This window comes from Saimiri boliviensis, chromosome 1 (assembly GCF_048565385.1).
Source record: "Saimiri boliviensis isolate mSaiBol1 chromosome 1, mSaiBol1.pri, whole genome shotgun sequence".
NCBI classification, from domain to species: Eukaryota; Metazoa; Chordata; class Mammalia; order Primates; family Cebidae; genus Saimiri; species Saimiri boliviensis.
The window spans coordinates 23,020,937-23,046,522 of record NC_133449.1 but is presented as its reverse complement, the minus strand read 5'-3'; the positions used below and the strand labels follow the sequence as shown (position 1 = coordinate 23,046,522).

At 54.1% G+C, this 25,586-nt stretch overlaps 1 protein-coding gene across 4 annotated transcripts in view; it reads right to left on the bottom strand.

Annotated features, from left to right (window-relative positions):
- KLHL29 (kelch like family member 29) overlaps positions 1–25,586 on the bottom strand; it is a 332,691-nt gene that overhangs the window by 151,544 nt on the left and 155,561 nt on the right. For 3 of the 4 annotated variants that reach the window (XM_039462530.2, XM_074394622.1, XM_074394618.1), the window contains one exon: positions 2,013–2,342. In XM_039462530.2, coding sequence (XP_039318464.1) covers positions 2,013–2,297 — 285 coding nt within the window. In that variant the 5' untranslated portion in view covers positions 2,298–2,342. Of the gene's footprint in view, positions 1–2,012; positions 2,343–5,385; positions 5,503–25,586 lie in introns of all 4 variants that reach the window. The other variant, XM_074394613.1, reaches the window with a different exon arrangement.

The following is a 25,586-nucleotide window of genomic DNA, read 5'->3' as shown; positions in this document are numbered from 1 at the left end:
AAGAGGCTGGGCTGGAGGCAGAATCCAGTTCCTCTGTTGTGACACGCCAAGGAGCAGGCTGTCTTCGCAGGCATGAACTTCCGCCCCCTCTCCCTCTCCTGGCTGCCCTGCCCAGTCCTTGCCCCAGCTGTTGTTTTCTGTCTGAGGCTAGGTTCCGTTCCTCTCATGTGGCTGTGGTTTGGGGTCAGGGCCATCAAGGATGGTGAATATTAAGCCACTCTGGAGTAAAGTAGGAGCTCTGTGGGCAGCGCAGCCCTGTGGGGCGGGGTGGAGGGGGCAGCACAGAGCCCCTCCGCTTCCCTTGTCTGGCCGAGCCCAAACGCCTGTCCCCCAGAGCAGCCCAAGGCCATACCTAAAAAGGCATGCATCTTTAAAAGGACAGACACCTTCAAGAGGGCCTCAGGGCCCAGCCTCTCTCTCCCACCTAGATCCTCGAGCAGTTGGTTCCAGCGGCTGCCATCTTCCATATGGCCAACAGCTGGCCCTGCAGAGCACCTGCCAGATGTGGCCAGAGGGGTCAACGGCTGGCCCTACTGAGCAGAGGTCGCCGAGTCAGACCAGCACTGGGGCTCGTGCCCAGGGGAAGAATGTGTTTGGCTGGCCTGGGGGCAGTGTGCCTAAATAATCCTCCATCTCCTCTCCCCTATCCAACATTCTCTCCCTCCCCGCCTCAGTGGGGTGGTGTTTTCATAACAGGAAAATAAAATCAATAAGGCACTGCAGCAAGATGTCAGTGCGCTCCAAGCCGGCCTCCGATAGCTCCATTGTCTCGGCCTCCGCCGGGCTCTGCAGCCGGCAGCACTCACAGGTATTAATGGGAAGCACGGCTGAAAGGGAGTTTTGAAAATCATGAGACAAAGGCGCAGGACACCTGGAGTGCAGCTTTCCAGCGCCTCAACCACCTCACAATGGCCAGGTTGGGGCTCCCCACCTTTAACTTCTCCGGCAACTTTTTTGAAAGCAAGAAAAGAAAAGCCTAGACACACATGCGTGTATGCGCGCGCGCGCGCACACACACACACACACACACGCACACACGCACACACATGCGTGTACATGCACACTGCCCCAAGGGGGCTCCTGGGAGGTGGCTCTGAATGGCCCGAAGAGGCAACGGCAGCTTGCATAGCCCGTGCTCGGTGAGGAAGCAAGATGAGGATCGATGGGCTTCCTGACATCGCTATGGCCAGGGGCCTGTCCCTCCAGGACTCAGGCTGCCTGAGGGGCTCTGAGCAGCCAGCACGATGGGGGACCAGCCCGAGGCCAAGCAAGAGCCTTGGCTATGCCATTTTCTACTTTCCGTTCAGCAACACGGGCTGGCCTCTGCTGCCGTTCCCAAGGCTGGAGCTGCTGCTTCTAGAAGAAATGGGAATGACCTGGAACTGACATCCCTGAGGCCAGCTGCGGGGACAAGGCCTGGGTCCTTGCACAAGGGCCCCACAGCCTTGGACCAGCAGCCTTGGACCAGCCCTTAGAAACTTGCTGTGCCTCAGTGTCCCCAACTGTAAGGCGGGGACAGTATAAGGAAAGGCTCAGAAGAGACAGTGGATATGAGAACGCATGCCCAGGGGTTAGTAAAGGGTGGGTCCATCATCCTTTAGGACTATTACTGCTTGTCGGTATCTTCTTTAGAACCCAAGTTACTGGCACTCTGATGGATGCTTGTATGGTCTCGATGTATCTATTTAGGAACCCCGTATTGCCATCTTGGAGTTCCACTGTTACTTCACTCATTAAATAGCATTTAATCAACATGGCATAGGATAATGAGTGGCCTCAGCACCTGCCTGTTTTGCTACAAGTTAGTCACAGAGAAAGACTTTATGGATAATAAAACCCATGTGAACGCTTGCAAATAGTTGCCAGGCCCAGGTCCTGGGAGGACAAGACTCTGGAGGACTCAGAGTCTAGAGCACAGGCTGCCTCTCTGGAGCCTGTGGTGCTGGCCTGAGCCTACAGCCACGCAGGGCCCCTCTGCCCAGCTCCTGCTCAGAGAGGACACCAGGTCTTACCTTGGTGGTGACCGCAGAGGCAGAGCTGGCCACGAGGCTGGTGATGGCCTCACTGCTGCCAGTGGTGCAGGGAGCAGGAGCTGTGGCGGGGGTGGGCAGCCGGGAGGGCACCACGGGCAGCGGCAGGAGGCCGGGCCGGGCGCTGAGGCTGCTGGCTGTGCCGCCACCGGCCCCCGAGGTGACGCTGCAGATGCTGGTGGTCCCATGCGTCCCATTGACGCTCCACTCGCGGCGGTCCCAGCCCACCCGGTAATCTCTTTCGAAGCGGCTGTGGTGCCGGGACATCTCGGTGGGCCGAGGCGGCTTCTCCCAGGGAAACAGAGCCCGGACCTGTGGGGACAGGGTGGAGAGGAGGGTGATTTAAGATAGAGCAGGCAGCGACAACCGACAGCATCCATGAAGTCCCTTCTCTGGGTTCAGTACGGGCTTTCCAACATTAGCTCATTTCAGAGTCACGTGAGCCCACGAAGCGTGGATCATTCATTAGCCCCACTTCGCAGACAAGGAATACATGATTTGCCCAGGAGCACGTGGCCAAAGTAAGCAGGCAGGATTTGAACCCCGTCACAGTTTAAAGTGATGCTGTTTGTTCTGCCACGTGTCACTGCCCTGAACGACACAAATGTGTACATTTTAATTATGGTTGGGACTTTCTCCACTCTCACCCCACCATGAGAAAAGAGCTGGGAACTCCTCAGGACATGTTTTCCCCAGCACGCGATAGGATACCGCCACCCACGCACGTAGACTCACTTTACAGTGGACAAAGCCCTTCACATGAATCTCTCTTCCTCCTACAGTAGCCTGTGACGTGGCAGGACATGGATGGTCCCTAGTGGAGGATCGAGGTACCTCACTGAGAATGTTATCCCCTCAGGTTCGAGTACTGGAAAGTGATAAAGAGTCCGGGACCCCCAGCCTTCAGATCCTAGCTAAAGGCACAACTCAAGTCACAAAGGGCTAGCCTCCGGGAGTTGAGTTCCCTTTCATAACCACAGCCTTATGATTTGATTTCGGGCATCAGAGACCACGAGTACCCTGGCCTCTGTTAACCAGACCATCTCCCATGTGGCTGTCCTGAGCCTCTGAGAAGAAGGCCCTTCCATGTTGTCATGGAGATCCAGACACACCAGGATGTTTGGAAGGGCTTCTGAATCATCGAAGATTGCATTTTGCTCAGTATTACCGTGACTTGTCTGGTTCCCTGCCCAGCCCAGGCCCCGTGTTACCCTCGGTCAGGAAGGATGTAAAGATGAAGGGGAGGCTGTCAGTCACAGACAGGCAGAGACGGAGGGAGAGGGCATGACAGTGCCAGGGCACACGTGGTGGTGGCTTGGGCAGGGGTCTGCATCACACCCACAGCCCTGGCCATGGCCCAGGCACAGCTTGGCTGCCTTCGGCCTTTTCCATTCTCCAACTATTTTCCAGTCTGGGGGCGAGCCCCTGGAGGGCTAGGCTCTCAGCTCCTTTCCCTATCCTGCTAGTCCAGCTCAGCCCTGGGGAGGTGCCCTTGAATTGTTGGCCACTGGATAGACAGGCCACTTTATTTAAAAAATATCTGTCTATAAAGCCTGATCCTACTCTGGCCTTTGCACATCCAGACCTCGCTGTCAACGTCCAGTGCCATGGAGCCAGGGCCTGTGCCCAACCCAGGCAGCCTCCTACCCATGTTCTACATGTGTGGCTGGCCTGTGCCCTGGTGGCCATCATCCCCTCTGCCAGGCACAGCGGGCAGACCCGAATCCAACCTGCAGCCTGGGTGAAGCCTGCAGCCCCACCCCCTCCCCAGAAGCAGAGCCGACCATAACTTCTTCAGCTGGATGTGGCGTCACTGTTTATTTCACCACTATGCTTCCTGGCTTACATAACATCACAAAAATTCTTTTTAGAGTCTATCCAATATTACATGGTTAAAAAATAAAAATCAATTTCCTTTTTCACATAAACTTCTTCAGCCAAGCTTCTTGATGGCACTGTCTACACTAAGCTCCACTTTCCCCATCCCATTCACTCTGTGACCTGCTCCGCTGTGGCTTTCGCCCCGGCCACTCCATGGGAACTGTTCTCACTGAAGGCACGGGTGACCTGCTTGCTAAATCCAAGGGGACGTGCATGCAGCTGTCCTCGACTTCCCTCACATATGACGTGGCTGATCTCCCCGCTTTCCAGAGCCCTCCCCCAGCCCTCCGCCTCCCTCTCGGCTGCTCCTTCTCAGTCTCCTTGTGGGGCTCCTCTTCCTCAGCTCATCCTTTAAAGGCTGGGGCTCCTCGGGGTTCCAGATCTCTTCCTCCTCTTCTCCCTGGATGACCTCATCCCTCCATCCCCCCCTTTCTGATGACTCCCCAAGTTCCCTTTCCGGCTCTTCTCACTCCTAAGCATCAGCCCCAGGTCCCGGCAGCCTGCGCACACCTTCCCCGAGCTGTTCCACAGGTACCTAAACATCCAAAGTTGCTAAATTAGCTCAACGTTCCTTTGCCTAAACACCCAACCTCGGGAATTCCCTCCTCAGAGAAAGCTGCCTCTATCTCCTCATCTCCATCTCCCTACGGGACAGCCGGGTCTTAGATTATTCTGCCTCAATTGCTCTCAAATCTACCCCCTTCTCCATTTGCAGCCATGACCTTCCGTCACCGTCTCCCAGTGTGTCTTTATTTCAACTCGCCTGCCCGCCCCAGTCTCGTCCTTCTCAGCCATTCTCTACCTAACTGCCCATAGGATTTTTGCAAAGGGCAAATCTATCATGACACATTACCTTCCTGCTTTAAGTCCTGTCCATCCGAATAAGGTTCCCAACTCTTCCTGCTGGCCCAGAAGAGGATCTGGGGGGGGGGGGCTCCCTTTCCTAGCATCCCCTCTCATTCATCCCGTCCCACCCCAGAGGCTATGCCCCATCATTCCAAATGCCTTATAGTTTCTGAAGCCTCATGTCCTCTTTCAGCTCAGAGTCCAGGTCCATGCTGCTCTTTTGCCAGGAATGGCTCCGACCTTCCCCCGGCTACAGCCTGTGACCTGGCTCAGGCACCGACTCTTCTAGAAGCCTGCACTTTGAGAGACTCTCCTCCAGTGCCCTGAGCAAACGCTGCCCACCCTTCTGGCAGCCATGGCTGCTGTCTATCTGCTGCCTTGAGAACAGGTTCTGGGTCCTCATTCTCTGTGCAACCCCACCAACTTGAACAGTGTCTGGCAAAGAAGGGTGTTCAGTACCTGTGTGCAGAATGAATCAATAAACAAATGCTTGCTTTTTCTTAATTGCTGAGCACTTCCAGAGAGGACAAACATATTTGTGTGAAGAGAAAATCTCAGACACAGAAAGAAACGGTGAGTCTCCTGACTGGAAATTCCAAGTAGGCGCTGGAATAAGAAAATATCCTACCTTAGTCTGGGCATGGTGGTTCACATTTGTAATCCCAGCACTTGGAGGCCAAGGCAGGCAGATCACTTGAGGCCAGGAGTTCAAGACCAGCCTGGCCAACATGGTGAAACCCCATCTCTACCAAAAAAAAATACAAGAATTAGTTGGGCATGGTGGCATGTGTCTGTAGTCCCAGCTACTCAAGAAGCCGAGGCATGAGAATCGCTTGAACCCGAGAGGTGGTGGAGGTTGCAGTAAGCAGAGATCGAGCACTGCACTCCAGCCTGGGTGACAGAGTGAGACCAAAGAACAAACAAAATGCACACACACACACACACACACACACTCTCTCTCTCTCTCTCTCTCTCTCTCTCTCTCTTACACACACACACACACACACACACACACACGCACACACACACACACACAGAAAATATCCTACAGTCCTAGTAAATCAGACCTTGAACCTCCAAGGACAGCCCTGAACGGAGAATATCTGCATGTCGAGGTCAGCTGGGGCTCACAGTATAGATACCTCCCCCAAGGGTCACCTGCCAACAAGGGGCTCTTGCTGGTTATCAGTGCCTCAGGGGCACTGCCCCCTTAGGGTTGGATCCTAAATGTGGCAGAGAGGATGTTATGCGTTCACCACAGTGTGACCTCTATCTGAGCACAAGGAGGAACTCTCCCAGCTCCACTGCAGTTAAGTTGGGCTGTGTCTGGAGTTTGGCCGGTAGAATGGGTAGGGAGGTGATAGAGACTGCTTCCAGACCTGGCCCTCTACAAACGTCGGTGACCCTCAGTTCCTTTCGCCTGTCGCGGCAACCTTGGAGGCCACATGTTCCAGACAGGGGTCCCCAAACTTTTTACACAGGGGGCCAGTTCACTGTCCCTCAGACCGTTGGAGGGCCGGACTATGCAAGGTGTGACCCCCTTCACAGCCAGCGCTGCTGCCTCCACTATCCCAGACAGCGGTATACAGTGTCACAGGCCCAGTACTGCCTCCAGTGCTGTATTCAGGGATGGCGGTGATCAGCCTGTGACACTGTGTATACAGCGTCCTGGACATCTGCAGCAGCGGTGGGCCTCTTCTGTGGGAAGCCCACTGCTGCATGTTTCCCCTATTATAAGACACTTCCTAAAATTAAGACAGCCCCCGTCTTTTGGGGGTAAAATTAATATAAGACAGGATCTTATAATAGGGGAAACACGGTGTATAGTAATGTGGGGGGAGACTTGGGCAAAGGGAGGTTATAGGGGCCATTATGTTGTTGTACATTTGGGGGAGCATGGGGGCCACTGTACTGTGTAGTAATGGTTATAGTGCTTTGCCTTTCTTCCTATTTCTGCTGTTATTTCACACTGCTTCCGGTGATGTGGGGCGCTGCAGCCGCAGACCGGATGTGCATCATATGACGCGCTTCCGGAGCCGTGACGCGTGCGTCCTGCATCACCGGAAGTAGTACTGTATGTGAGCGATGCCATGCTTTGTGGCACCACCACATACTGTGCTCCTCTCACTGACCACCAATGAAAGAGGTGCCCCTTCCTGAAGTGCGGCGGGGGCTGGATAAATGGCCTCAGGGGGCTGCATGCAGCCCACGGGCCATAGTTTGGGGACCCCTGTTCCAGATGGTGCCACTATCTGATGGAAGAGCATCTCCCTATGCACCCTGGAGGCTGCACAGTGGAGATGTGAGTCTTTGTTGCGATCAGGCACTGAGACTGGCAGTCTATGTGTTACCCAAGCGCAGCCTAGCCTGGCCTGACTGATGTGATCAATCAGCCCCTGCCTTCCTACAAAACAACATAACCTCACATATCATCAAAGAAGCCATCTCTTTCCAGCTGGGGAGGATAGAGGTGAGGAGGGTAGGTACTGAGGGCGGCCAGCAACCCTGCCCCCTGAGACATGCTTAGATGTGCTTGGGATCAGGTCAAAGGGGTCTCCTAGGCCCCAGTAAAACCTCTTCACTCTCTGCCTTGGAGTCCACCTCCTGGGCCATGCCATGCTTGTCCCTTACAGTTCTGGTGCATGAAAGCAAAGCCCAGGCCCCAGCACCCCGCACCTCCCACCACTCCAGCCCCCGCCCTGATGCTCAGCTCCTCGTCTCCTTAAAATGCCAGGCAGGAGATGGAGACTCAAGACCTGGAGCCCGAAATCTGGTTTCAGCCTCATTACATGTACTCAAAACAAAGGTCAAGCATTTGCATGCCAGGCTTTCAGTGAGACTTCATTCCTCAATGCCACTTACCCTTTCAAGCGTCAGGAGAGAAGGGTGTTGCACAGTTTACCCTGAATGAGATGGCAGAGTGCCGGCACCAGAGGTAGCAACTTGAGTATTTCCTGCTGGGCACCAAGCCAGTGTGTCACAAGGTGTGTGTCCAGAGTGGTGCTGAAAGAGGCATCAGGAAGTGCCAGTTTGGCGGAAGGAGGCTTGGAATGGACGAGGTGCCTTAGACAAGACTGGTCAAGCAATTACCGATAAAACACATCCCAAAGTTTCCTTGTCAAGGTGAGCCCCCTTTCCTGGCAGGCTGCCTGTGAACTGGCAGAGCCTGGCACAGGGCCCTTTGCCAAGGGGAGGCGGGGTGGGGAGAGCAAGCTGAGCAGAAGCCATCCCTTTGTGTGGAGGGGACCATTTACCAAGACACTAGGACTTGAACCTGGGTGGGGTTAGTGCTTTGCTAGCACCTGTTTAAATTACGTGCACACATGAAGAAAACGCTCTAAAGGCTAGCAGATTTTGTATTCGCAGGTGGAGGTGGGCCCTGCCTAGGTGCCAGGTGGAGGCAGTGCAGTGCAAGTCCTGGGCGAAATGTGAAGGCCTCACAGGTATTGTATGTGCCAACCTGGCTCTGGCCTTTGGGATCTTGCAGGTGGCAAAGCCGATGCTGGGCTAGGAGAGGGCAGGGGAGGAGGGCCGGCCCTTCCCGAGGGGAGGGCAAAACCCAGAAGTTTCTCTGTTTTTTATTTTTGAGGTGGAGTCTCGCTCTGTCACCCAGGCTGGAGTGCAGTGGTTTGATCTCAGCTCACTGCAACCTCCATCTCACAGGTTCAAGCAATTCTGCCTCAGCTTCCTGCGTAGCTGAGATTATAGGTACCTGCCACCACAACCGGCTAATTTTTGTTTTTTGGTTTTTTTCTTTTAAGAAATAGGGTTTTGTCATTTTGGCCAGGTTGGTCTCAAACTCCTGGCCTCAAGTGATCTGCCTGCCTTGGCCTCTCAAAGTGCTGGGATTACAGGCATGAGGCACCATGCCTGGCCTCCTGAAACCTTCCCTGTGCACAGTGCCTGTCAGTCAACACCAGGCCCGAGCCTCCCTGATCCCCAGGGGGTTATCTTCATAGCAGCCTGGGACAGACATCAGGCTTCAGCTTCTCAGCTGTGGGCCCAGATTCAGAGAGGCTGGAGCCTGGGCCCTGCACACACAGCTCAGGAAGTGGGCTCAGGCTGGCAGGCTCCCCGTTCCCTACTCTTTGATCCACCTCCCCACCTCCAGGGAGCAGCGAAGTGGAGCAGAAGACCTCCTCACAGAACGGGAGCAATGTGAAGAATGGGGGAACATGTCACCAGGAGCTCCTGATGGGCAGAAGCGTTTCTCGGAATGTCTGGTCATTGATCCTGCTGCAAACCAGGCCCCCTTCGGAGCCACATGCTGGCGTCTCAGTGCACACGGGTGCACCCACAAACTTCTGGACAAGGCCCTCCAGCATCCCCCAATGCAGCAATGCCACATCCATCAGCTTGGGGGAAAATCAGGTGCAACTGCCTCACAATTCGGATCATCCCTCAGCATTGCGGCGGAGGCCAGCGTTGGGGTGTGGTGTGCCTGACAGCGTCCCTGGCATGAGAGAAAGCTCTTGCCCTCCCATCGCTTATTGCTGGGAGATGGCGAAGCGTGCATTCCTGCCAGCTCCCCACTTCTGAGGGAGGAGGTGTGGGCCTCCCTTCGGGCTCACCAGCTCACATGTCCTTCCCCTGACAGAGCCCTGACCTCACACATCCACACACAAACCTCCCCTCAGGCTGCCCATTCCTTGGGAATGAATGGAAACTGGCCGCTTCCTTTCCCACTGGCAGATGGGGCTGGATCTGCAGTGTGGTCAGCATCACCGGGTGCCAGAGCACCAAGGACATGCCGGAATGAGGGAGGGTCACCTGGCCCCCAGGAGCTCCTCCCCCTTGCAGGAGACAGGTCTTAACTAGGATCAAAACCAAGATGCCAAAGTAGCCTCAGCCCCTGACTTTTAGCTCCCTCCCAAATCTCCCGCTGCCTGTCCCTAGAATCCTCATGTCCCAACTGGAACCGGGAAGGTTTCTGGGATGAGGAAAAAGACACGGTCAAATACAAAGCAGAGAGTGTGGCCTGGTGTCTGCACACATGCACAGCTCCCGAGGCCCTTTGTGTTGGGTCAGCCAGGACCCTGTGGGTGGTCTCACTCAGGGACACTGGGAGACACGGGTTGAAGGTGGGGGAAGGCCATCCTCCACAAATACAACGGGGGACCTTGTGTTACTAGCTCCAGGGCCTGCATTGATGGAAGAGCTTCTCCCTGCGGCTCAAGAGCCTTCAGGGCCCAGGCCCAGGCTTGCAAAAGGCTTCTGGGTACCGGCGGCCTGAGGATATTGCAGGAAGGAAATCCTGGTGCCCCAGGCCCCGACTGAGTCTCTAATGGCTCGCCAGCTGGTGGTGGGGGTCGGACTCCTGGACACTTGCTGGAGATGGGATTAGCCTTGCCACACAGACCTGCCTGAAACCCCTCATCATGAATAATTCATGAAGCTGTGAGCCTCTGTGTGTTTGTATGGTCCATGCGGGACTGGAACACAGGGAGCAGTGTCCAGGAGCCCTCAGCCCGGGGCCTGGAGGGTACCATGCTTTGTGCACCTGAGCTCACGGGCGGGATGGAGGCCGTGTGTGTCCGGTGACACACTGCGTTCTGGATTCTGGTGGCAGCCAACACAGATTAACATGCACCGTGTGTACACGCTGTACACAGGATCACAGGTGGCTAATGACCCTTTCCTCGTTCCTATCATTAAGATACGCCGAAGGAGTGGGCGGCCGGCTGTGAGGGCCCCGAAGGCATGATTAATCCACAGGAAGGCAGGGAGCCCTTGCTGCCTCCAGATAGGGAAGCCGAGGTGGCTGGCTGAGGAATGAGCCTCGGCCTGGCCGGCCCCAGTCGGAAAATGTATGATTGCCTCATTTTGGGGAGACATGCTGCCAAGTCGATTGGAACGGTCTGTGCTTGTCTTTATTATTTTAGTTTCCCTCTCTGCATCTTTTAGCCTTTCTTCTGGAGCAAAATACTTAACAGCAGCCAGAACACCATCTTGGCAAAGGCAACACAAAGGAACTCTCTGGGTGCTTCTGGAGAGGCAGCTTGACGTGGATGTTAGCAGGAGGTGGGGATGCCCCTTGGAAAGGCCTCCCTGCTTCCTGGGGCTGGTCCAGCCCCCAGGACCCCCATCCCCACGAGCCCCCACTAGCTCAGAAGTCTTGGTTCTGGATGAGGCTGGGGGTAAGCCCCACGCTGGTCTCCCTTGCTGGATGCTTTCTCTGATGAACCTTCTCTTTTCGAAGCCCACAGAAGCCAGAATCACCAGGCCTAGGACCCCAGGGATGGACTGGCATGTTCCACTCCCTGTATGGGTTCTGATCCTGTCCCTAAAGACAGCGCCACCTCTTCCCTGGAGCTGCCCAAGCGTGGTGGGACACCAAGCACAGGGACCTGGGGTGGGGGACTCAGGGCAAATGTTCCCTAAGCCCTGAGCACAGGGACCCAGGGCAGGGGGCTCAGGGAACGTTTGCCAGACCAAAGTGCCCCTCCCAGCACGGAACACATGTCAGGGCTGGAACTAGGCTGAGGGAAGGGAACTGCCTAGGGGCCCCCATCGGGGTCCACCTGCATTTATATTGCCCTGAAAGGGATGAGCCCTTAAGCTATGCCTCACCATCTAGCCCTCGCCCTGGCCCCGCACACGGCCTCTGAGGGTGACGGATTCCTCAGGGAGAGTGGGGTGTTCGGCATCTTCAAGTGGACATGAAAGGTGTGGGTTGTGGGGGCCACGTGTAGTGCCAGCCTGGACCCAAGCCGCACATTTCAATCCTCAGAGGCAGCAGAAACCCAGAAACTCTGGAGTACCCCAGGCTGATGCCAGCCTTCTCCTGTTCCACTGCAGGATGAGTAACCTAAGGAGTGGATTTATTTTTAGTTCGTTTCCTTAAAATATCAAGGCCCCAGGGGAACTGAAAGGTTTTCATTGTCACATTTCCACTCCCATTGCTGGCCCCTAGTCCTTACCAGCCACCTCGCCATCAGGCCTCACTCAGCCAGGGCCAGTGTGAAGTCTGCCTAGCCTGGTCCTGTTGCTTGGCAGCCAGAAGTTTCCAGCAACACCTACGGCAGAGTCCAGGGTCTGAACCCAAATTAGCAGCCTCTACCAGGCTCTCTAGGCTGGGGAAAGAGGGGAGGCAGGGATTCAACAAGTCCCATTAGAAACCAGAGCTGTGGCTGGGAGTGGTGGCTCATACCTGTAATCCCAGCACTTTGGAGGCCGAGGTGGGTGGCTCACTTGAGGTCAGGAATTCAAGACCAGCCTGGGCAATGTGATGAAACCCCGTCTCTACTAAAAATACAAAAATTAGCTGGGTATGCTGGCAGGCTCCTGGAATCCAGAGGCTGAGGCAGGAGAATCGCTTGTACCGGAGAGGTGGAGGTTGCAGTGAGCCACGATCACGCCATTGTACTCCACCCTGGGCAACAGAGCGAGACTCCATCTCAAGAAAGAAACCAGAGCCATGACCTCTGACCTCTGCTTCCACTCCGGGGACCACAGGTGGCATCAATCTCTGTAACCAAAGGCTTTGGGGAGCTGTCTTTATTGTTTAAAGAAGACAGGGAGCCTGCTTTCTCCAATGTCGCTGGAACCTGCACACATTCCCCAGGTCTCAGCCAGTACAAAGCTTTGAGGGAAGCATGCAGCTGACCTGTGGGTGCCACTGGTTCAGGGAGAGTGGGGAGGACCCTCGCCCTAAACACCCCACAGTGGCCGAGACAGCAGCGGCAAGTCCTCACCCTTCATAAGGCTTCTTCTTTTTTAAAACTGTTTTATTGAGGTGTGATGTACAAAAAGCTGCAGATAGTTAATGTATCCCTCCCCTAAACCATCAAAGCATCATCATGATCAGTGCCACGAGCACAACCAGCACGGCCAGAAGTGCCTTCTGCGCTTGGCCCCTGCCTTGTTCCTGTTGTAGTTACAGCCCTGAAATGGGAGGCGCTGGTCTAAAGGTGCAAGGTTGCAGTTACACAAAGCCAAACGGGATTTGGAGAGCCCTGTCACAACCCAGGCCCCGTGATGAACCGTGCCATGCATGCTGTCTGCTTCAGCCTTTGCTCAGAGGGGAGGTCTTCTGGGAAGTGCCCTACCCACACAAGGTTCTTTTAGAACCACGGCATCATTTGCTTCACAATGCCCTGCCGTGTAAGCAGGCCAGCACTGACCTTTGCATTTGATAACCCAGGAAAAGGAAGAGGTGAAGCCTGGGCGGGGCATAGTGGCCTACCTCCTCCCTACTCAAAGTGTGGTCCACAGGCCAGTGGCCGTAGCATCGCCTGGAGACTGGCCAGGAACGTGCAGTCTTAGGCCTTGCCCCAGGACTCCTGATCAGAATCTGCATTTTTAACAAGATGAGGGGTGGGGACTGGATTGGATTCACTCGTGTGCAGGTTAAAGTTTCAGACTCACCAGCCTAAGATCTGGTGAATTAGCAGGCCTGGATTCGGCCCTCGGACCCAGGTGTTCTGACTCCCTAGACGGCCCTGGGGGACAGATATATATTTGGAAAAAGCCATATTCCATAATTACAGGGCTTAATACATGATCTAAAAAGACAAATGTTCAAAATGCTTTTCTGGTGGTTAAGTTTCAGGAAAAGTGCCAATGATTCCATTTCTGGGCACAATTTCTTGCACAAAAAGCAATCTCCCTGTCTTGGAAAGGCAGTCCTAGTGCCCGTTTTAGATGAACAATATTAAAAGAACAAGCCTCCCGTTCCCCTCCCTTCCTGTGTGCACCTTTGCCTTGAGAAAATCTGGCTGTGGGTTTTGATGTAGCTTTTTTTTTTTTTCAAAAAAGCACACATGATTCAGAGACTTTTCTCATGGGACTAATTGACTAGGCTTTTGTGCTACTGCTCCTGGTGTAAATCATTAAAATGGTGATAATGAAAAATAAAAAAGATATTGGAAATGACAGTTGGCAACATAACATCAGCATAAACTGAGGGAAGAGGGGAGGCGTGTATAAATTAGGAACTCGTAAACATCAGGATCGATGAGGGAGCTATGGTGGCTACTGTTTGATTACTTAGAGGAGGATTAACCAGAGTTATCACTGCGAATAACCATCGTTGCTCCTTCTAACTTATCGTTCTCGTGACTCCATGGAGGATGCAAACACGGAAAACTCAAGCCCTGTTTCCCTGTAGTCCTGCAAACACACGATCGCAGTCTCGTGAGCTGGATTTTGCTGTTACTTCCCTTCTCCAAGCAGGCCTCCTGCCTCCCAGGGCCGCCTCTCACGCATGCCTGATTATTCTAGATCTTGCAGAATTGACTAATTCAACGAGCTCCCTGTTCACAGGAAACGGTGTTCATCAGTGGCCCACGCTGATGAATGAACCCTACTCGGTGCCTGGAGCCGGACCCAGTGGCAAGAGTTGCAAAGAAGAAAGACTGATGCCTTCTCTCTATTTGGCTGCCAAAAATGCTTTTGCAATTTGCTTTCCTCTAGACAAGAGTCTATTCAAAAGTCTATTTGGAAACATTAGGGAACGGCCGTCACATGGCGGGCAGATCATACTGCCTGTGACAGGATGTTATCTTTCTTGAGAGAGACTCGACCGCTCTTTTATTTCACCAAGTGACTAGTGTCTGGGTTGATGGCTGCAGAATTGCTCTGAGGGCTGGGGACATTAAAATCCCTGTCCAGAGTGAATGCAAAACCGACAGCCACCTCAGCGTGCAGGATTTGTGGAACGAACCTTCACCAGCGTTAAGCACCAGTGAAGACCAGACCCCACCTTTCTGGTCTCCATCGCTGGTGGTACCTGGCGGGGGGTGGCTCCTGCTTGTCCAGATCCCTCCCTGGGAAACCACACCAGCCCACTTCCTGTTCTGGGGCTCCACTCCGCGAGTCAGGCCTTTGTGCCTCCCCTTCCCTCCCAAGCACTTCCCCAGGCATGCCCTTGGGTTAATACACGCTCTGCCCTTTTCTCATCAAATCAAGTCAGATTCACTGCCCACCTCCTTCCCCGTGATACCCGGTTCAGTGCAAGATACAGAGAGGAAATAAGAACAGGGCATGGCTCCTGCCTCCAGGGAGGGAGGGCTGCTCAGGAGGCCACAGCCAGAAAAGGGAAAAGCACTCTGGGGGGCAGGGGAGGGACTACGCTGGGCTGAAGCAGGCCGGGAAGGTCAGGGTGAATCCAGAACCCCAGGCTGGCCCAGCCCCCTGAGGCGCCATTCACTTTCTATTCATCAGAAGGAAGACTGCATCTTAGTGAGGACAGTGTCTAAATAAGACGGGAGACGAAAGGCAGCGTGGCCGAGGATGGAAGTCCTAGCACTGCCCACCATGCGAGCAGCCTGCTGGCCCACCCCCAGAGCCCCTGCTGGCTGGCCTGTAACTCATCTCTCCCCCACAGAGGGGACCTCCGGGGCCTTGACTTTGGCTTTGGCTTTGGGAACTAAAGGTCCACACTGCCCACTGGAGCTTCTCCAGGATCAGCAGCAACCCGCAAGGGAGGAATGTTTTTGGTCACTTGGGAGAGACTTTTGTCCTCTGTTCCTGGCCACAGGGCCCTGTTTTGCCCACTCCCCTGCTGATCTCAGTACCAGGCTGGTCTCCAACCACAGAACCTTCATTGTTTTCAGACTGGGAGTTGCTACCCTATCGTGATGTACTTGCTTCAGATTTTCATTGTCTTTATTCTATGTCCCTGTTTTTAATTTAATTTAATTAAAAAAAAAAAAAAAAAAAAAAAAAAAAAGCAGCAGCCCAGACCAGAGGGCAGCCTGTTGTGAGGTTGTGTGTTTTATCACCACCCAAGCATGCAAACGAGGCAGCCTCTGTTGACAAGTTCACATCTCCAGTGCAGAGCTGGCTGTTTGAACAGCTTGTGTGCAGTAATTGAAACATAGATTTTGTTGCCTTTCTGTTTATTTTTAGATTAACCAAGCAGGGATACTTTGCTTCCAGGCTGCCACTTCCACCCCTGCTGGGCAGCCTGGGACTGCTAGCCCCTTGCATACTGGCAGCAAGGAGCACCACATTCCCCTGGAGGCCTCCCCTCCCGGTGTGTCCTTTGCCTGACTCTGAGCACAGGTGACCTTCACTGCGACCCCCAGGGCCCATGGCAGGGAAGCTGATGAATGCAGTGCTCGGAGGCTGTTCCCTGACTTCCAGGTCTCTGAAGACGTCCCCCTACCTACCTTGCTGGACTCTCCTAGCAGCTTGGGGAGGCAGTGGGGGCAGAGATCAGCGATCCCTTCCACAATGGTAGTAACCGAGTCTCAGAGCCTAGGGGCAGCGATCAATTAGAATCCAGACCTTCCACTCCCAGGGCAGGGGCTGCAACAGAGGAAGGCCCAGTGGCTCCTAGGAGACTCAGTCAGGGTCAGTTTCTATTCTGGCCACTTAACAAAAACAAAATGATGGTTGCATCAACCTGGATAGGGAGGTGATGCTATGATGCTAGACAGCCCCCAAACCTCAATGGCTTCAACTAGGTACGCTTTTCACTCATGCTGCACGCTCACTGCCGGTTGGCTGGGGGCCCTGCACCAGGTCATCGGCTCTCTAGGACCCAGGCTGTTAGACTGGCCACTGTGGCAAAAGGAGAGACAGTCTGGCACATCGCACACTGGCTCTCAGGGTTTTCACTTGGAACGCATGTGTCCTTTCTGCCCTAGTGTCATTGGCTAAAGCAAGCCACGTAGTCATGATCTAACTCTAAGTGGGTGGGGACGTGCAACCCTATCGTGTGCCCAGAAGGAGAAATGGTTTGGTGAAAAGACAGTGAGGGAAGAGGGTGGGTGCATGTGTGTGCCTGTGTGTGTGTGTACGTGTGTGTGGGCCTGTGTGTGTTCACAGGCTCCCTAAGCTGGGATCCCTTCTCCTCTGATCCCTGCACTACCGCTGAATTCTTTTGGCATTCTATGATTTTTCTCTTTAACCCCATGAGGCTGGCAGCTCCTTGAAGACAGAGCCTGCCTGCTCCTTATCTCTGTCCCCAGGGCCCCGACGTAGGCTTAGCATACTGCAGCAACTCCACTGATGTCGACTGAGCTGAACTGTCTCAAGAGAGGATGCGTGAGTGAGAAGGACATGGCCGTGCACACAGGCCTCAGACCACTCTCTTCTCCCAGTGGCGTAGCACCACCTCTGTATTCCTGGAGACCTTACTCTGTGCCACCTCTTCCTGGAAGCCTTCTTGGACCCCCCAGACTGCAGAGATAGCTGCTCCCGGCCTCATCCAGCACTGCTGTCTTCTCATTACAGAGCCTGTGAAATGCTGGCCACGTAAGCGTTTTCTTAGGCTGAACTCGGCGGGATCTAAGCAGCAAACAAGTATCTTTTCCTCCCACTATTTTTTTTAGACTCACTCTGTTAGACTCAAATAGCATATGGGGTTTTTCCGGGGGGAGGAGGGAGGGGCGGTCACTTCTGGGCAGAACTTGTATTGGTGGAAGTGCTACTGCGGCTACCACGACACTAGAGCTCCTGCTACCTCTCCTGCTGAACGCTAACTCTTCCCGAGCACTTACGATGTGCCGGCTATTGTACCGAGGGCTGTGCCAGCATCAGCTCCTTTAATCCTCAGGTACTTGAATTAAACCGAGGCAGGAAGGGGTTTAAGGAACGTAAAGTTTAAGTGACCTGTGGGGCCACTAGTAAATGGCTAGGTCAGTCCTAAACATGACCATATCCTTGGTTTCTCCACAGCCCGGTCCAATCTTTCATCAGAAATCCCATCGTATCTGGCCCGCAGCTTCTCCCTTCTGTCCCAGCTCTGGCTGGACCCAGGCTCAGAATCTGGTAATGAGGACGGCAGCAACCCCTTCCCTGGTTCTGCCTCATTCTAACTGCTCTTTGGCCTCCCAGAGTGCTCAGGGATGGGGCTGAGGGCAGTGGGAAGGTGTGAGCAGAGTGATGGAAACGGGCAGAGGCAGCCTCTGTGTGCAGACACCCGGGGCCGGCTCTCCTTCCTTTGCGACGCTTTGCTGGGTTCTCTGCGGGAGCTCCATGAGGGTCTTTGCTATGCTGGAAACGCTCCCTCAGGCGGCTCTTTCACACCCCGGAAGGCTGGCCTCCTGGGCAGGGTCTTCTAAGACAGCTGGAGTCTGGCTCCCTGTGCAGCGTCCACTTTGGCCTCACACCCACGACTCTCCCTGGATGACCAACTCTGGCCCCGCTGGCCCCAACACAGCCCTCGCTCTCCACTGCACATTCCAGATACCCTGGGAGCCTTTTGCATCTGGACACTTCCTGGTGAGATTCAGGCACAGCCTTGGTGTCCCCCAAATTCCAGGGAACACAGGTCATGTCCTTCTAAGTGCTCCAGTGTTGGGGTAGCAGCAGTTGCCACAGGACTGGTTGAGGGGCTGGTTGAGTGGGGCGCTCCTCCCGGGAGGGGAGAGCAAAGCCTCAGCTTCCCTCCTAGGCCAGCTCTCTTCTTGGACTGTGGCTCCCTGCAGTCTGTCCCGAGGCTTTTCTCATGGGAGTAGAGATGGGCCCCAGGGCTGTCTAGCTCCTCTTTTTAATGTCGGGGTACTGGATGCCTGTCATGCACAGCCTGGGGCCTCACCTGAGACCCCGAAACAACAGGAACAGTTTTATTTCACATCTTAACATAAATGATTCAATCCTCCTCCTGCTCAGCTCTTGCCTCCTCCACGAAGTCTTCCTGATGATTCCAGGTCACTCTGCTGCCTCATCCCTGGGCCCCAATCTTTTCCAGCCCTCTTTCTGCAGGGTATCCTGTGTCTGATGACACCCTAAGCTCTGAGAACACACTGCATTGGCCACCTCTGCCAGGCGTCTGGGTGGAAACCCCCTCACGCCCATCAGTCACATCCCTGGCCCATAGTCACACGTGTGGCTGCACAGAGCCCAGCCTCAGGCAAGGGAGTGGGCACCCTGAGGACAGTTGAGATGACGGGGTCAGGGCTCCGATAGCGTTCTGGGGAGCTGTCTTCAGGCCAGATGTCAGCTGCAGCAGCCCCTGGAAGTGGGAGGGAGATACCATCTGTTCTTGGCTCGGCCCAGCCCAGCCTGTAGGCACAGGCCGTCCATTTACAAAGGGCTGGCCCTGCAGTGGCACACAGGGCAGGGCTGACACCCACTGTCTGGGCTCAACAAAGGGGGCTGCAGAGGACTGGGCTTGGATGAGGCAGGAGGGAGGGAGTCCGGAGAAAGCTGTGGTCCCCACCTGAGGCTGGGGGGACTCTGGTGTCAGATGCCAGCCTGGCACCATCAGGATGGCCTTCAGGGGCTAGAATAAAAGGAGCTCAGTATTCCTCATGCCTGAGAAGAGGACTGGGCTGGCACCCACTCCCTGGCTATGGAGGAAGTGACTTGTCCCCAGGAGCAGCATGGCCAGAGCCTATTCACCCCATACGCTGGGGCCTCCTGCCTAGAGGAAATGCCTGGTGAATTTCACTATGAAATAAGAGACAGAGATGCCAACACCCCCTTTTGCTTGGCATGAGGTGGTACCTGCATCCCTCTCCACACCCCTGAGCTCTGAGGTTATCGGCCTCCTGACCTGGGAAACCCCCACCTCGACGACACAGAGACTTCCTTACCCAGCTGCAAACAGGCAGCAGAAAGGGGAAGCAAGGAGCATTTATTGAGCACCTACAGCATGCCTGCCACTCTGCAAGTCACTTAAACCCTGTGTGTCATAGCACTGCCTCCATTTCACAGAAGGGGAAACTGAGGCTCAGTGATGCGGTGGCTTACTCAAGGCCACTTGGTGGAAGTGGGGGTGACCTGATTCTGAAGCCAGTGCTCTTCCTTCTACATCTTTTCCCTGACTCATGCCCAGGCTCAAAGTCCCACCTGCCTCAGCCTGCAGACCTTTCATCATCTCTCACTTACCATGCTTCTTATACATTCAGCCCCCTCTTATACATTCAGCTGTGTTTCCTCCTGACTCCAACCATTCTTCCCGTGTTCCCCCGCTGGCCACCCTGGTCTGGGCCTCTGTCATCTCACAGCTGGATTTCTGCCACAGCCTCCTAACGCATCTCCTTCCTTCCTCCCTCACCCTCATTCAGCGTATTCTCCACCCAGCAGCCAGAGTGATCCTGTTAAAACACAAGGCAGATCATCTCCCCCAAGTCCCTGCAACGGCTCCCGTCTTACGCTAAGAAACAGCCATAGGCCTTATCAGACCCAGGAGGCCCTGGTGCTCACTCTCCTCTCTTGTTCCATCTCCTCCTGCCCCTGTGTTCTAACATGCTGGCCTCCGTGCAGTGCCTCCATCACTTCAGACCCCTTCTACCTCAGGACCTTTGCACGTGCTACTCCCTGTGCCTGGCCCATCCTCCCCACTATCCAGGCGGCCAGGGCTCTCATTGCCTTCCAGTCTCTTCTCAAATGTTATCTTCTCAGTGAGGCCTTCTCTGCCTGTCCTATTTTAAAATGGCAAATTATTTCTCTGCCTTTTTTTCAGATCACTCTCATTTCCTTCTATTGGCCTATATAACGTAGTTACTTAGATTTCTCTGTCTCCCCCTCTCTGGAGTGTGAGTTTCCTAAGGGCAGGGCTTCATAAATACAGACTCATTTAATTTACGTAACAATTCTGTGAGGCAGCTATTCTGATGGCGGTCTCCATCTTCCAGATGAGGAAACTGAGGCACAGAAAGGTCAAGCAATTTGCCCAAAGTGGAAACTGAGGCACAGAAAGGTCAAGCAATTTGCCCAAAGTCTCCCAGCTAGAAAGTGGCAGAGGCAGGATTCAACCCCAGGCAGCACAGTCTCTGAGCCCTGCTCTCAGGCACCACAGTCTCCACCTGCCAGCTCTGTTCACTGCTGTATCTACTGCTCAGACGGTACCCGGCCTCTTTAGGGCTCCATAAATAATGAATCAATGAAGCACGCTGCAATCCCACATCACTGGTTCTCATGCCCATCTTCTTTCTCCACAGATAGCAAGATCCTGGATTCAGGCCCGTTTTTCCCTCCTTCCCTGCCCCACCCATCAGACTGCCCCTATGTGATGGGGGCAGCATCAGTCAGGGTATGTCAAAGAAATGAATTCTTCCCCTGGGCCTTAAAGCAGTTGCTTTTGCCAGTGGCCATGGGGAAGGGGCGGTTCAGGTCAGTTGCACAAAACGTCTCCCACTTTCCCTGCCCAGCAAGTCCCGACCCAGAGTCCTGGAGAGTCTGCCTGCTGGATCTGGGAGATGACATTACTGGCCTGGGATGGGCAGGCCTGCCAGGTTCCTCCAGCCCCACGTATCCTATTCATAATGCACCAGCACCCGGAGCGGCGGAGGTAGCAGCCAGCTCTCCCCCAGGAGCATACACATCCACGACGCAATTCCTCCGAGGAAAATTACTCAGGCAGCCATTTATTAAAACACAACTGCTCCCGAGGAGGCCTTTCGGCGGTGGAAATACTGAATAGCTTTGAAGCTCCAGTCATCCCAGAAACCGATGAAGCAGGCTTCTAGGCACTATCTGACTTTTAATCTGCTCATTCTTTCCCCCATCTGGAAGGTCTAATGAAATGTTACACTGCGAGGAAACACAGAAATCAGTAACTTCAGAGGGCAGGGACATAGATTTCATTTCTTGCCTTGGTCTGCTATTTGCATAAACCTCAAGGGAATATCCAGGAGAAGAAACAAGAAAAATAACGATATCTCTGTGCCCACTGGGGGCCAGGCACCGTGTGTGAAGAATGACTACATTGTATATTTAACCCTCTCGCACATCCCGAGGAGGGACTTTTCATCACCATCTCTATGGCAGAGGTGGCCGGCGCTGCCAGGTCTGTGCCCTCCACTTTCTTGGGGACTACAGCTGGACAACACTCTCCAGCTCCCCTTTGATTCTAGCTGGAGCCATGTGATGAGTTCCTGCTGATGTGTGCAGTGTGTGTGTGCAAGTGACCCGGGCCCCTCCAGACCCATGTGGTTAGAACAGGATGCCTTCTTCATCTCTCTTTCCCTGTCCATGCAGAGGAGGGTGAGGCGCAGATGGCGGGGACGCACTGCACAAGGAACCTTGGTTCTTGTCGGGCTCCTAGAGCAGAGCTGCTCTCACCGACCCACCCCACACCGCAGCCTGAGAAAGAAATAAGCTACACGATTAAGCTACGACAGCTTGGGGTGGTTTGTTCTAATAGTTAGCCTGCCCTGACTAATGCCATCTTGATTTCCTAGGGGAAGAAGCGGAAGCTCAGAGAGTTGGAAGTGACTTGCCCAAGGTCACGAAGAGCCTGGCTCCAATGCAGCAGGAGCTGCCTGGGTGGTAACTAGACCTGGTTTCCTCCCCAGGTGTCCGCGGTGAAAGGCCCACGTGGCTGTTACGAGGCCATCTTCCAGGTTCAGCTCCTGGGCCTGAGCAACTTGTAGTTGGTCCAGGTGAGGCTCTCTGAGGATTCAGGCAGAAGTCTGCCCCTCCTCTGCAGGAACAGTCTCTCTCTGGCCTCCACCCTGGGCAGAGAATGCAGGAAGGACAGAGGCTGGATGCTGGCTCCCTGGAGACGGTCTCCTTCCAAATGCCTGACAAGCCCCGAGGACGGCACATGCTTTGCAGAAAAGGTCAACTCCAGAAAGCAGGAGACTCAGCAATTCCCCAAATAGCCAAACCCTGAATGCGGGCTATCTCCATCAGAGCACACATGCCCCATGGAAACAGAACAAGAGACAGAGGGAGAGAACCAGAGACACTGAGGTGGGAGAGCTTCCCCGGCAGACCTGGTTCTAGCCAATGGGCGAACCCCTGTGCAGATGGGGCCCTCTCATCTGCAGAAGCCCCCCTGGGCATCTGATCTTCCAGGCAGGTGGGTCTACTGGGACTAAAGTAGGTCCTCTAAATGCCTAACTCGTTTTTGTTCCTTAATAAATTCATATACAGAAAAAGATGCCATTGAAGAAAGGAAGGGAATGGTATTAACCAGGGAAGAAATATAATGGCTAAATTCTGAGAGCCTATTTTAGACAAGAGATCAAAGGGTTGGAAATTAAAATAAGACAAAAGAAAACACTGCCACCATCCTGGCTGCCTGACTCAGCCCTTTAGACTTCTTAATGCCATTTCCCAAGGCCATCAGTATGACGACAATGACTTCACAACAGGCAGCACACAGCCCAACCCCTCCCAGGAGAGCTCATTACTTCCCAGGATTAATTCTTCAGTTTTCTAGACAGTTCGAGCGGCCGCACCACTATGGACATGGCCAGAAACAAGAGCTTCTGGATGGAGGACACGCCCTACTGCCCCCAGGACCCGGGCCTGGGGCCTCACCCACCAATCACCTCCCACCAGCAGGCACTGGCCCTGCTGCTGTCCACTGCGAGCACCAGTTTTAAGGTTCTTTTTTTTGACTTGGGCTTTTTTTTGAAAGTTTTCCTTTTTTTTTTTTAATCCTGTTTTTGATTGTGAGGGGCTGGAGAAAGAATGATGAAGTTTCTGTGTCTGAGACCAGGAATCTGGGGAGGGTTTGCTGCCTCTGTCACTCAGATGACATCACCCTGCATTGAGGGTTAGATCCTGTCTCACTGTCCAGCTGTAACAAAAAGACGCACGGAGGTACTGCCGACTTTCGGCCCATCAGCAGCCCTGGCCAGGCACTCAGCACTGTGCTGGGCTGGGAGCGCTGGCAGAGACGGGTTTGGCTGAGGACTGCCCTCAAGGAGCCCATGGTCCGGCATGGCCGAACCAATCCTCAAGGAGATTGAAGACCATAAGACAGGCAGTGGCTTCTGATGAGCATGGAAGGGGGCCCCTTGAGTTCTGGAGCCTGGTTGTCTCCTCTGGCCTTCGCCATAGCTAGGCATATAACTGCCCATCTTCTGTTCATCCACTTTTCCATCCATCCAGCCCATGCACCCACCCATTCATTCACTTCTCCATCCATTAACGCACCCAGTATTGTTGAACATCTGTTCAGATACTTTGTCAGGCATCCAGATTCCTGTCAAGTGAAGAAAGTGAGAAAGGTTCCAAACAGAATTCAGTTCTGAAATCTGTGTTTTGTCTGCTCCATTCCCTCCTTTGTCTGATAGTAGGATCTTTCTCTCCCACAGGGAGCCCCGTTAGCTATGGCTGGGTGTTGTGCCCCACCCCTGGGGTTAGTATGTGACCAGGCCAGGCAAATCAGGGTGTTCTAGCCCCCTGGCATAAGAATTGATTCAGTGTCCTTGACCCACATAGATCCAAATCCCATAGATACGATGTATGAACTCCAAAAACAAAGGTCTCTCTTCCTTCGGGATCATGCCGAGTAAAGATGTTGTAAGTGGGGCCAGCTCCTGGCTGTGTTCCCTGGTCATGAGGCGGGGATGGTCTGCAGGGCAGAGGATGAAGCCAGCCAGAGGGCAGTGGAGGAGGGATGGCTAGGTCCTATGGTACATGAGCGACTGGGTCTGGCTGTGCGGAAGCCTGGGCTGCATCTCTCTGTTACAAGAGCTAACACATTTCCTTTCTTGCTTAAGTCAGTTTGAGTTGGGGTCCCATCTACTACAACCGAAAGAGTTCTATGTTCCCTGCACGTTCTCACTCATAAGTGGGAGCGGAACAATAAGAACACATGGACACAGGGAGGGGAACATCACACACCAGGACCTGTCAGGGGCGGAGGGCCATGGGAGGGATAGCAGGAGGTAGGGGGATTGGGGAGGGATAGTAGGAGGTGGGGGGATTGGGGAGGGATAGCAGGGGGTGGGGGGATTGGGGAGGGATAGCAGGGGGTGGGGGGATTGGGGAGGGATAGCAGGGGGTGGGGGGATTGGGGAGGGATAGCATTAGGAGAAATACCTAATGTAGATGACGGGGTGATAGATGCAGCCAACCACCATGGCATGTGCATATCTATGTAACAAACCTGCACGTTCTGCACATGTACCCCATAACTTAAAGTATAATAATAAAAAAAAAGAGTTCTATGTTCTAATGTACCCTCAGAGAAGTGCCAAGTTCTGTGCTGCTGAAGATGAGGTTTTCAATGTAAGGATGTCTTTGTGACTCTTTGGGGAAGAGGGAGGATTCAGAGAGAAGGAGAGGGGAAAGAAAGTTGCTCAGAGGAAAGGACAACATGGACCAGCCCTAGCCAGTAACCTTTTCTGCAGTGGTGGAAACGCTTCCACGTCTGTGGAATGGGAGCCCGTAGCCCCTGGGGCTGTGGAGCACTTGACAAGTGGCCACTGTGACTGAGGAACTGAAGTTTACATTTCATTCAATTGTAATTGAATTCAATACTGGCTAGTGGCAACTGTCCTGGACAGTGCAGGTGTGGACCATGGCCCAGGGGGAGGAAGTGTGAGGAAAAGGGAGCACTTCTGAGGGACTGAGCAGGTACAAGGGAGCGGGACGGCAAGACGGGAGCTCGGATGTAGAAGATCCCGGGGACGTGGAGGCACATGGCCCAGGCGAGGACTGAGGAGGGTTGGGTATGGGGCGGGGGAAACAACTAGGAGCCAGAAACGAGGAAGTTCCTAAGTGGGAGGATGCCAGCGTCAATCCGCAGGGCTGGTGGGCGGCACGCCTGTTCGCCGCGACGAGGATTACAGAGGAGGAGGGTGGTCGGGGGTGGAACGATGGGATGAAGGTTGCTTAGCAGAAGGTGGAGCTTATAGACACAAGCTTTTGGAGTCATTGGAGTTTAGGGAATAATCGGTCAAACTGTGGAAAGAGAAAAGCATACCTAAGCTAAACTATGGAGACTGCCAGGAAGAGGCTGGAAAAAGAGAATGAGGAGATAAAACATCTGAAGGAATCGGAAGGAGGCAGGATGACGGCCGGGCACAGTGGCCCATGCAATCCCAGCACTTTGGAGACCGAGGAAGGAGGATCACTTGAGCCCAGGAATTCAAGACTAGCCTGGGCAACATAATGAGACCCTACCTCTTAAAAAAATACAAAAATTAGCTGGGTTTGATGATGAGGCCCTGTCGTCCCAGCAACTCA